Below are 13,797 nucleotides of genomic sequence, written 5' to 3' on the forward strand. Positions count from 1 at the left end.
TTGACAGCTGTAAGATGTATCAATAATGATTTTGAACTTGTGATAGAAATGATGCATAATATTCCTCTTTGATTGAGTTGTCATGTTGTTATTGGAAGATAGGCTTTCAGATATTATTCGAAGATTTAAATATAAAAAAATGAAATTTTTGATATATTAATATTAAAGATAAGAAAACAAAATTAATAATTGTGTGTAAAACCACAAAATGTTTTTTAATGATTTGACCTATTTTGATGCCTCTATGACCTTGATCTGAAAATATATAATACAAGGATAATTAAATACTACAACTCCATAACATAACATTTAAAATGATATAACTTTGTAATCAATTAAACTTGTTTATTGCACTATTGCATTGTAATTCATCAACGAATGTAACTTCCAGATGTTTACCCGAATTTGCCTGTTTTGACTGATTCATCTTAAAAAAGTTTTAATAACAGATATTAGAAATTTCATATGTATACATATTGCTTCTAATTTCACATGAAAACTTATGATTTGGTCGTTAAAAAATAAATAAATTTAAAGATCATTTTATTTAGTTAACGTTTCAATAAATTGAACAAAATGCTCTATGTATATGTCATTGTAACTGTCATTATAAAAATGAGAATTTGTTCTTAAAAGATAACATTTCTGTAGTAGATATCGGTACATGTTTATATATTTCTGTTCATTTCATCTGAAAACTAATATTTTGATCATTAGAAAACATGAAAATTGAGTATTCATCATTAAATATTAAACGAGGATTACCTACGAACAAGTTGACAAAACAATCAAATTACAATTTTTGTTGTTGTTTCAAACATTAATAAAATTATTTGCTTATAATCGTCAGCTTGGTTTAATTCTGTCAAAATAAGCTTGAAAAAAACCTTACAGGTGTGTTATTGACTTGCAACTTAATAAGTGATGCAGGTGTGTTATGGACTTGCAACTTAATAAGTGATCCTATTATTTTGTAAAAAAACAAAATAACCGAACTCCGATTAATTCCGAAGTAAAATTCCTTTCTTCAATGGCAAACTCAAAAGCGCAAACATATCAAACGATTTGAAAACAACTATCCATGTGTTATCCATATTTATCCTAACTTCAATTTGACATTAAACTGAGGATTGAGTACGATTGTCCTTAGCATATTTCTTTATTAAATATATTAAAAAGGGAAACAAGGTATACGGGAATAACTCGTTTTTAAAATGTTCATAAAAATCCTCATTCTCCTAAAACGATGATTTACACATTATTTTAATATAAGACACATATCAAAAAAGCTAATAAAATCCCTTTTATATAATTGCACGTGTATTTCTTTGCATTTATATTAGTACTAAAACATCAGACATGTTAATTCACACAGGAGAATGTGAAATAACCAGATTATAACAGTGACCGCATTTTTACGTATATGAGCAACAAGACGGGTGCCACATGTGGGGCAGGATTATCTTAACAATTCTTATCACCTCTGTTTACCCCCAGGTTTCTTGTTGGTCTCATTTTTGTTTTCTCTCTAATTTTTACGTTATGTTTTGTATACTGTTGTTTGTCGTTTGGTCGTTTTCCATATTGCGAAACAAAAAAAACTACTTACACTGTGTTTTTTTTTTTTTTTTTGGTATTAGATATACTTCTTATGGCATCCTACCGATTTGGTAATATATAATTGACGCTTCGTTAGTATGAATAATGCAAATGATACCTTTTAATGATTAAGAAAGGGGATCTTACAGGAATTTGACCTTATTGTAGGATAAAGCATGATAAATGCTGGATATCTATTTACTTTTAATGACATCATGGTGTAAATGTTGTTTATCATCCAGATGTTTGAAATAGCTGGAGATGGTTATCATATACCAAACACTTTGTGGCTTTCTTGATTGGCCTAATTATAATGTAATATATTTACAAGAAAGATTAGATTCACATTGAACAGCGGGTGAAATAGACAAGATAGTGTCAAAATCATAGTATACAAGGTCTTATTCATGCTTAACATATTCAATCTCAAAATTATTTTTAAATTTTGCATCTTAATTTATTTTATCTGATATTAACATTTTTTTAAATTCTATCATGTTTTACTGATTAATATATTTTAAGCGGTTGAAATATATAATATATACAGTTCTTGTTTGAAATTATTAATATAGTTAGTACCGGGTAATTAAATTATAATCGGTATAACAAGGTTTATCTGAATTAGTATTGACTTGTCTAGGTCGCTTGATTCACTGTCGAATTCGCTTGCTGTTGATCTTCGGTAAAATAAGTAGACTCATTTTTGAAAACTTAAGACTAATGGAAAATTTGGGGTGATCGCAGGAGTTCTGTTAGGTTAAGCATTTCCAGTTTCACACGTTGACACGTCTTGCTGCTCATCTAATTGAAACATAAATTGAAAACTTAACAACATTTTGTGCCCGTACAGGGTAAAATTTTCTTAAACATTTCTTTTTGGTTTGTTTCTTGTTCGTCTATTTTATCAGGGGGAATCATATGTTGATGGTTAGTGTGGTTTGTTATATTGTACAATTGTTTCGGTTGGTCCTGTTACCCATTCCATGTATTATATCTCAAAATAACTGATTTTACTTACAGATTGAAATAAACAATTAATCTCCCCATAGGCGACAATGGTAGCCTTTTTCGAGATACAGACTTTAGAAAGTTGATTTTCTTAACGAAACCTTGCTAGAATCAAAGAAAAGTTATTAGGACAGTATTTTTTGGTCTAAAAAATATAGGGTCGCGTTGCTTTTCTTAGCGTATTTTTTACTTATCTCCCATGCCTATCAATTTTGCCCTCAAAAATACGGGTCTTGTCCTAGCGTTGAAAAGTCATCTCAGTGCCTTTAGAGATAGATAAATTGCGAAAAAGGGTATTCGCGAAAATCTTGATTGATGTGTTACAGTCGTGCATTTTCACAATACGCAGACTTCTAAACCAGTGATGTTTTTATTCAGAAAAAAAAAACCCTGGTTCAACAGATTTTATAAAAGAACAAACGAAAATGTAATCACGAATTGGTTTGTGCATCAACTCACTAGAGAAATGTTTTGTTTGCGTTGCGGACAGTAGTTGTTAAGATACCATTACAGAATTTTACCAATTGTGTCATATTCCCTATGTGGACATGTTTTAGTCGAATAATGAGTGCATGGCGGGTGAAATATAAATAAATGAAATATATGTCGGGACACCAGACTACACAAACCACAGCAAACAACTCAATCTGCAATTTTTTTTGTTATGTTTGACACCAACATATTGATTTATCCTCAAACATTGTGAAAAAGTCCTTTCAAAAGTCCTTTCAAAATAGTCGTATCTTCTTTAAAATATAAATCTACAAATTTTAGTCTAAAACAGTCATTTGGATCTTAACAATATCTGAATCATTAGACATATTTTCCTGTTAGAAGTTTGAGTTATTTTTTCAGATGTTTTCTCAGATTTGGCTTGCAGTCAATCTAAAACTGTTAATAAGCTTTTCAGACAATTCAGTAAGTAACAGGTAAATAACAACGATTGAACAGTCTGAACATCGACTTAACACATCTTTAATGGCTGCAGGCGAATTGTCTGAAGGGTTCTAAATTTACTGGAGTGGATAAGTCTGAGAACTAACCTATAGACTAAACATGACTTAATCATTGATCTGACTTGAATGTGTTTTATCGTTACCGATTGAAGACTTTGGAACATCGGTATTCACAGGACCGTTTCTTTGATATAGCAAGCAACAGGTGAACTATATTTGAGTGATTATAGTGAGTTTAAGGTGTTCGTGTTCGTTTGAGAGGGATTTTGTCATCTTGACTTCCTTTTCTTGGTCCATTGGCCTACGTTATGTTTTTGTTATTATGTTCGTTTTTCGGATGCTATAGGTCAACAAAATTTGATGAAAACATTGATTGTAAGGTGTACATGTCTGTCTGATAGGGTTCAGCTGGCCTTGCTTGACCTTATTTTCATGAATCATTGATAATGTTAAGTTTTATATGCTACTTGTTTCAAATCCTTGATCTTTCAAAATGTTATTCAATAACGATAAGTATAGCATACAGTTCGTTTTAGTCTGTGCACTCTTGCTTAAATGTTATTTATGTTAATAAAAGGACTTGATTATATCAATTAAGCGAGTACATTCAATGATTGTATTTTCGAAAAATAGGTGCCTCTGTTTGTTAACTATACTGAATTTTCCTTTTTTATCATTTAACTGCAAAACACCTAGTGAAAAAAAGTTTTAAACTATAAATTAACATCTGTAAATTCTGACCTTTGAAAACAACATACCCTTTCCTTGTACATTATTTATTGTATGAAAACACCTCTATTTATTAGCAGATCAACTTTTTTGTTATGAGTCTGCTTTTTGTATAAATTATCTTTTGATCATGACGTTATAGCAAAAGTTTAATAACAAAACTACCGAACTCCAAGGAACATTCAAAACGGAAAATCCCTAACGGCAAGATCAAAAGCTTATTAACAAATACAATTGTCATATTCCTGACTTTATATGATATCATGCAGTCTCCAATTTTTAAGAGTTGTTACTCGTGTAACTACTGTTGTAGAAAATACCTTTGTTCTGGTGGAATATTTATTAATCTCTACAAATATAAATCCACTTACACTATTGAAAGTTCTGTGTTAGGAATTGAAGTCTGCTGTTAACAGTAGACGCGTCAAACTACGCTATAACTGGAATCACTTGACGAAAACATTATTTAGGTTAAAATGTGATTTTTGGATTGAAGAATTTCCAGATGGAAATGTTGCAATTTTATAACACATTGCAGAGTGACAAACCAAAATAGCGATTTTTGTCTGTGTATTTTTTTATTGATTTTACACTCAGTTCAATGTGAAACGATAAATGTCTCTTCAAGCTTGAAACATGACACAACTATAAGAAAACATAATTTTAATGTTTAAAGAATAAAATAATTTGAATCGCTCAGATTCCAGTAGAGCCTTTGTACAAATGTATGTTTAGGTTTGCTTGAGTATGAAGAATATTTTAAGTATTTAGTCGTGCCGTTTGCAATTTTCAGGAATTTATATCTAGGGAAATTAACTAGCCATTTTTTTCTCTCTCAGCGCTACTAGGCTCTTTGATTGTCACATCGTAATGCTATTTTTATCATTTGGACAATACAGTAATTTCCGCCTCAATTGACACACATTCTCTTACCAAATATTGCCATATATTTTTAGTTTATCCTGAAAAGAATTATCGTTACTTTGCGACCTTACTAGCATCATCATAATCGTAAGCAAAAGATTTGATAAGACTTAAGTTGTGATAATTTAATTGAATTTACATTTTGAAAGTTGGTTATATCGGGAATCATCATTTTTAAAATGCCCAGCCTTGTAACTTTTAAGAAATTAGTTGTTTGTTATCTGGAAACGTGTCAGAAACTGTTTTATGCTATGACTTTATTTAGGGAAATGCTTCATCGATTAGTTTTCAAAAACAGATTTAAGGTTTTAAACAATTTCTTGTTCTGGATCTGATTAAATGAATTATTTCTGCTCTAAATATGCTTCACAAATTATATCAATGAATATTTCGGTTCAAATGACTCCTGATCAGATCATGGTTTTCATAATCTTTAAAGAAAAAGAAATTATTTTGCCGAAATTGCGGGTTAAGTTTCTATATATGGACCATCGATGGGACGGAAAGAACATTTGACCTGATTCTTTTATATTTTTTGGTAACAATTTGAAGAATTTGATTGTTTTATAATTTTAACAATATAAGTAACCTACTTAATAATGAAATAACTTTTCAATTAAATATATACTCCGTTTCCTTCTTACATAACGTATAATTATATAATAATGTCAGAATAATGATGTGCTATTTTCATTCGATACATTAACAGTAGATTGATGCAAAGCAAAATATATTTACAAGCTTCAATCATTATCTTATTAAAACTCTCTCCACTTAATTCTTTTTCGTCTGAAATGTATAACATGCTGCAGTCTAGCAGAACACATTTCAGACATTTTCCAATCAGTGCTCCTACGGTTTAAACTTGCTTATAATTACTGACAATGATAATAAATGTATGAAGTGGCCACTGGTCAGATGACCATTGAAGTAAAATGACTTTAACAAGACTGAAGTAGAAGCGGAGTGATCGTTAGTTTGGTTGAACGACTACCATCAGGTGGTATAATCTAACCTTATAATACAAGGGTGATTGCGATTTAGTCGGCATGGAACGCTTTCTTTTTATTATACCTACTTCGTTGAATTACTTTAATGTCAGATTATAATGGTCGATCTAATAAAAATATATGTATTTTCTTCGTAGGGGGTTTACAGCGATTTGACTACCTTTCAGAGGTCTGTATTGATATACCAAAAAAGTTTTGAACCTTCGAAGCAAAATAATGTTGAGGATAACAATGGTTGAGACCACTTTGCATATTAAACAAGATGTGTCATAAAATATTTATGTTTATTTTTTCTTCTGCATGTTATATACATTAATAACTTGTTTATAAGTTCGACTGTAATTTCGTTCATTATTCTAAAATGCAATAACACAAATTATCACTTTGTTAAAGCTTGTTGTTTCGAATAGTTGTAAAACTTGATTTAATTACAGTCAAAGTGTTAAATAGTAAAAGATATTATAAAGCATCTTGTTTTATACAGTGATTGTTTGTTTTAACGGACTTTTACGTCGATATAAAAAAAATCAATTACGTGGAAGGTAATAACTTTCACTACTTGTGCAACTTATATACTTCTTTTATATGCGAAACCTACGTAATCTTTTACTACATTGGCAACTTTCGTGTCTCTCGTACTTCTACTGAGTTTTTTTTTCTGTGACATGGTAAATTAGATACAGATATTATCGCTTTGTACCTGACATTTTCTTGTTTATATATCAGGTTCGTACTAATTACTTTCACTCCGTTCTTCTTCTATTTTTGACATCATTGATGCCTACACCATAGCTACTTTGATGGTAAATATTGTGTATACGTTTGTTGCTATAGAATTTTTTCATTAAATGTACTTCTTAAAAGACAGTTGATACTTTGTTTTGTTTTGTTTTGTTATGGTTTCGCTGTGTTCTTTGCTCTGAAACTTTGCTCAATCGTATCTGCGGCTTTCCATTTAACTCACTATTTTCAATCAAGTAAGTATATACCTACTGATGTATCCAATCCAATCTAATGTGAGTTATAGCGATATCGTGTGTTGGTTGATATTTTGTTTTTATATCTTTCGCAAAACATATAATGCATTGATATATATCATTTCTTATCAATACGCCAATTTAATACCATATTTAATTTTAGTGACTATTATATCTGCCGGTTTATTCCCAAAAACTGCGTGTTTATAAAGAAAATCATTGATACCATTTAACGTCATAAAGAAGACATGTACAGGTGTTCTTTCATCAAGATAGGATCGACCATCATCTTTAAAAAAATTATCAATATCTTTACATTCTACTCTCATTAAAGATATCTTCACAGAATTTCCCGATGAATGCAAATCCAGAAAATCGCACAACATTTATAAAGTGTTTTTTTTTTTATTTACTTAACAAGTTGCGACGATGGTATCATCAGTTCATTAGTCTTGATCAGTCTTAGCATCATGAAACTAAAATTCAAACTCCCTCAAATGAATTTGGTTATTTTAGGCCCCTCATTGTGCTTACATTGACACGTGCATGTTCTTGCTTTCAAATATTTGGGGGTGTGTGTTCATGTTGAAGGTAATCCAGACAAGCCCTTTGGACGGACTAAATTTATAAAGTACGATTGTCCTTCACCGCTTTTATTTTTTTTTATTTTACTTGTGGCGATTTAGAATTTGACATTTTGCTGAAGACCTTAGAATGTCTAGATGTCTCCTATTTCATATGGATAATTTAGTTGTTAACTCATGTGTATATCACTTCCTACGAAGAAAAGAAATGCATGATTTCCTTACTAATATTTAGTGCTTGAACTTGCGTTCTGTAACTGCGAGCACTTAAACAACATTGTTTTATTTTCGGGGTTTCTTTTGGTGTTTTAATTTTATTACATGTTTTCAGCTGTGTCTATTGTTTCTCTGCTGATAGAGATAAAAGAAGGATGTTTTGTATTAAGTAATTATATTTAACTATATTTTAACATTGCCCTATGTTGGAGAGTCTGTCCACAGTTTGAAATCACATCGGTGGTCCTATGTGTTTTCTTTGCAACGGATTTGATGTTAGTCGTTTATCATGAATTTCTTTGAAATATTTCTTGAATCAATGCGTTTTAATTGTTCATTATGCATTGTGTGCACTCCTCCCTTTCCGATTTAATTAGCCATAAAACATTGTGTGCACTCCTCCCTTTTTATTTAATTATCTATTATACATTATGTGCACTCCTCCCTTGTGTAAGTCGTATGGGGACCTCTGAATGGTTGTGTTAATTCAAAGATTGATATTAACGAAACGTATCATGTAGTAATCTGTTTTATAGTTTGTTTAACGAAGTACCAAGAACAGCTCAGTATGCGTTTAAATGTCTTTTTGATAAAAATATATTTAGTCGTTATCAAATCGTGTAGCTAAAAGATAGTAGATTTTTGTTAAAAAAAAAGAAGGTGAACACTGTATTGTTTCGGCGTTAATGCGTTCTTTTTTATGTCACATTACCAATCGTTTTATACGCCCTGGCAAATTTTGTGAGAGTGGCTATACAATCGACGCTTTGTCCATCTGTCCGTCTAAAATGATGATTTTTTTTTTAAATGTTTACAAGATTGTATTTGAGTAGCCGCTTTTAACTTACAACATCACCAGCTACCATTAAATCCAAGTCTACTTAAATTTTTACTGTGGTACAAATATCTCTTTTTCCAAGATAAAGCCCCTTGGATTGTTTCAAAATGGGTGAAAAACTATTTCGGTTTTAATTTCAGTTGTACCTAACAATGTAAAGAAGGTTAAGTTGGATTTTATTGTCACTGAAATTACCTTTCAATCGTTATGCCCCTTTAATTGACCATGGAAGAATACCTGTATCACATGCAGATAACTGCAGACTTGTTTTACTTGTCGTTGCAACAATCGTGTCATCTTCTCTGTGATTGTGACATGACCAAATACGACTTATTTAAGAGTTGAAATTGTCAAGAGCAGCACCAATGAAACAGGAACTTTAAACCTTTTCTACGTATCTGATTGTCTAATTACCGGGACTGATGGTGTGTGATTACACCCTGGTATCTGTCTCCTCTATATGTGTCATACAGTGCGAGTCGGTTTTCAGGTTACATATTTATAGGTTTTATAGCATATAAGAAAAAGTTTCCGTGATTTTCAGTTAGTTGAAGCAAGGATCCTATAATTATATATTAGTTCAAGTTTTTATTTTTTCGTCTGTGTTTTCTTTACAAACATAGTTGTTAACGAAACGAAAAATGACACCCAGCCAAAGAACGTACACTAACATAATGAAATAGTATTTGTAATATTATGTAAGACAGACATTGGCTGCAGTTGACACATTTGTTATTCCATGTAATTCCATGCATTACGGAAGAATAAACATTTAATTGTTATTTTATCGTCGTCATTTGGCTGACTGTAGCATATCCAAACACTTAGTGAAAGTGATAGTTTTGGTATAAAAAAATCTTCTTCCGCTACTCTTTGAATTCGATTACTATCAAATAAATACAGACCAATAAATAAAAAAAAATATAATTGTTTTCACAATGACAGTCAAAAAAAGTAATGCAAGTTGTTAAACATGATCGTAAAGAATGCAAAAATGATAATTGGAAAGTGTGATAACACATAGTTTACATACGTATGTGTCACTTGTATGCAACATGCCATAAAAAATGAAATTAGGTATCTGGTCTGCATGTTGGCAATTGATTAGGTAATTTGTCTTATCGCAACATTCCTCTTGATAACACGTAACCTTCCATATCTACAATTTGTAGAAGATGTTTGCGGTTTACCGTTAAAGCTTTTCATTTCTCTGTATTTTCTCACCTTTATCATACAGAAAGAGGTATCTTCGTCCAAAGAGGCAATTGTTTTTTTCGGACACTCTTCTTTATGGTTTAAAATCTACGTCAATTTAACGGATTACGTCAATGTTTACTTCATTATCAATGTAATTAGCAAGGTCAATTCACATTTGCAAGATCATCAAACGATTAGATGGCGGCGGTGTGCCAATACCGCATGTACTGATTTTCGTTTCCCCGTGCTATTGACATGAAAGATGTTTTGTTTGTATACGTTCGGATTCGTGTTATCAAACTGTATTTTTTTCTAATTTTACTATGTACATAAATATTGTTGTTTATTTCAAATAAGCTCGTACATTTACTGGGTTATTGAACTTCAAATTTTTTTTAAATACTTTCGTAGAATTTTCATTTTCCTTTAGAAGTTAAAGTTAAGAGGGTGTGTGGGGTATTAAAGCAATTCGAACTCGTGCCACAAATAATTCAATTCATTATGGAAAATTAGTTACTAATCAGTAAAATCAAATCTGGCGTATTTGAAATGTAAAGGTGGGATCAGCTTTCTTGCATTGCATCATCAGGTAGTTATAGTACACAGTTTGAAAAAACACAACAAAAAAGCCCAAAAACTTACATTTTCACAATAATGTCTTAATTTTCCATCTTTAGGAAACCAACAACATTCGCCACAGTCAATGGTCCAAGAGGAAAAACACTGTTCTTTGGTTTGCCTGGCAATCCAGTGTCAGCAGTAGTAACATGCAATCTTTATGTCATTCCCACATTACGGAAAATGTCTGGGTGTCCTAATTACCAAAGGACACTAATGAATGTAAAGGTAAGCAATGTACACAGTTTGCTTTCTTGCTTTAGTAGTGGCAAGGACTATACAAATCCTTGAGGAATGGTGACAATACTTGGCAAAAAATTAAAAGCGTCAAATGAGGTAAATTGTTGAAGGCCGTATGGTGACCTAAAGTTGTATGTATTCTTGTATTATTTGGTCTATTGCGGAGGGTTGTCTAATAGCAACCAAACCACATCTTCGTTTTATAAAAAAAAATGTAAACACTCTTTTAATTTATTAAAACACATACACACTCATATATTGCATGCTTAAAAACGGGACATGTTTTTCTTTGTTTTTGAATCATAAATCATAACTATTGCATCTCCACAAGGTTAGTATGAACAGCTGACATCTTATATATATCAAATTGACACTCTGCTATCATTTTTTATGATCAAGTAGAGATTAAATGAACGAACACCAAATTGTCTGCGTCAAAACAACTAGAACGACAAATTGTCAAATATTGTAATTTCACAGGAGAGTGGCAGACTGTTTCGACATTCGTTTTTGTTGAAGGCAGCATTTTAAACTCAAGTTGTCTTTTGGTTATTTGTGTCGTCGGATTGACGCATACCCCATATATCCTCTTATTATAATAGACAGAGACAAGTTATTTATCATAACATGTTAACCGTAATATAACCACTCCATTTGAGTGAACAAATATCAGTAAGCATATCACTATTATGCCATGAAGATGTCGGAAATGACATATTTGACCAAAATTGGACAGTTAAACAGTGTTCGGTGAATTAAATTAAAGTCGCATCATATAAATTCTTATATCTTCAGTGGGTCAATTTGTATGAGAACGGGACACACTATGAAAACATGGCTCCAGTTTTCCTATTTTGAGATACTTATTTTCAATTGTTTATTGGCGATTTAAAAGTTTTCTTTTTTGACAAAGCTCTGGCGTCCGACGGCCATATCAATAATAAAAGTCTGAGCAATATAGGATTTGATACCGTTATGAGGTTATACTCAAGTCTTTTAATCAAGATTGTTTATTTTAATATGGATCGTGTTATATCAAATTTATAGCTCAAGGAATTGTATTGACATTTTTCAGAAATTTTAAAGCATATTATTTGTTTAATAAAATTTAGGTAGAAAAGGACATACAACTCGACCCTAGACCAGAGTATCATAGAGCAGTTTTGCAGTGGACAGATGATGAACACTTACCAACAGCTTTAAGTACAGGAAACCAGATCAGCAGTCGGCTGCTTTCGATGTCGTCTTCTAATGTTTTACTAATGCTACCTCCTAAATCTGCACAAAAGCAGATGGTTACTAAAGGTGAAGTTGTAAAAGCTATGGTGATTGGTCGGTTGTAGTTTCTCAGACGAAGTTGTTACTATCATGTTGAACGCACCGTTGTTTAATATCGTTGTCAACGAATTTAAAGTTCAAGCTACCTTAAAGGAGCTTTTTACGGGTTTATGTTTGGTTTATTAGAATTAGTGCTTTAATATATACACGATATTTTTTAAAAGTGAATAAAATAATACACATTCCTTGGTATTGTTTTATTTATTTAAACAATTAACAAATATTCTTATTTGTTTTGATAACTTTAGCTTGTTACTGTACATTGAAATTAGAAAAAAGTATATTGATGATATGTTAGCCTGATAAAGGTGATGATGTATGATAACTAATAAAGCAATAGTTATCAAAGGTAAAGCAGCTGTCCACCAAAAGACCAAAGGACAAGAACGTAAACAACTGCAGTTCGCCGTATGCCCCAAAACAATAAACAAATTCATACTGCATAACAGTTTATAAAGGTTCCTCCTGGATCATGAAATGTGAAAAGAATACAACAAAGAAAACCTATGGCACGACTTGAGCTAGTTACCTGTTATGAAACTCACCAGACAGAAACCAATTACAACTAATAGTCTTTAGGATCCTGGCTTTGGACATACAAACAACGAATGTGGTTGGTTGAAACATATTTGCAAGCAGTCAACACTTCCCTAACCTATGATAGTGGTGAATTAACATAGTATCAGAACATACTGAAAAAGATCAGTTGAAAAGGTCTAAACCTAACAGATGATTACTAAATACAAAACAATAATAGAAAGAATAAAGAAACCATATTTCGATTTTGAAACTACTCACAGTTACTAAAAAATACTTAGAAGTCCAATTTCAACCAATAAAAAGGTCACATGTTTATCAATCTGTTTTATTGTCAAAGCTGTCTGGGTAATGCATGACAATTTGCAATTCCAAGGTATAAGTAATAACAAGATGTAGGACCGAAAGTGTAAAATAACTGGATAACAATGCATATTACCTTAGCTTTAAGTATGCTGAAATAGACATGTGCTACCATATATAGGAACAAAGTATAAAGCCAAATGTAAACATATAAGCAATAGAATAAAGCTTATATGCAGAATGGCCCAATGCCACAAATGGGTCTTTAATGCAGCTAGAAAATCTCGCCTTCTGCTGACCGCTTAACTTTTCAGTTTTCTTCTTTTGATTGTTTACTTAATATCTGTCAATTTTTATCGACTGGTGCCTATTTGTTCCAAAATATGTATTAAGGACACCATGACCTCCATTTTATATGTTTTAAAGAAAGTTTGACTTCTCTCTTCGACATTCAATCATATCCAATCATGTAACTATGTAAATCAACGCATCTTCTGATAAATGTCTGCTAAAATCACAGGAAATGCAGTCGTTATGTTCTTCATTTCTTGTCACTTGATATTAAGTTAGATTTCATTACTTGAACCATTAGCTTTGTATGGCTTTTTAAGTTTGTAGAGGTTATTGAACTAAGTAATCATAAATAATCAAGCTTTTTTTCTGAAGTGGTATATGTAAAATGTATGTAACCGTATTTTTTTATTTCGTTGTGTTAGATATTTG

The 13,797-nt window shown here is 31.4% G+C and overlaps 1 protein-coding gene across 2 annotated transcripts in view; it reads left to right on the plus strand.

Annotated features, from left to right (window-relative positions):
- The window catches only part of LOC134712149 (gephyrin-like), a 93,927-nt gene extending 81,508 nt beyond the window's left edge, over positions 1 to 12,419 (plus strand). For both annotated transcript variants that reach the window (XM_063573345.1, XM_063573346.1), the window contains 2 exons: positions 10,716 to 10,884; positions 12,009 to 12,419. In XM_063573345.1, coding sequence (XP_063429415.1) covers positions 10,716 to 10,884; positions 12,009 to 12,239 — 400 coding nt within the window. In that variant the 3' untranslated portion in view covers positions 12,240 to 12,419. The remainder of the gene's footprint in view (positions 1 to 10,715; positions 10,885 to 12,008) is intronic.
- The last annotated feature ends 1,378 nt before the right edge of the window (positions 12,420 to 13,797 follow it).

Source organism: Mytilus trossulus, chromosome 3, assembly GCF_036588685.1.
Source record: "Mytilus trossulus isolate FHL-02 chromosome 3, PNRI_Mtr1.1.1.hap1, whole genome shotgun sequence".
In the NCBI taxonomy this organism is placed as follows: Eukaryota; Metazoa; Mollusca; class Bivalvia; order Mytilida; family Mytilidae; genus Mytilus; species Mytilus trossulus.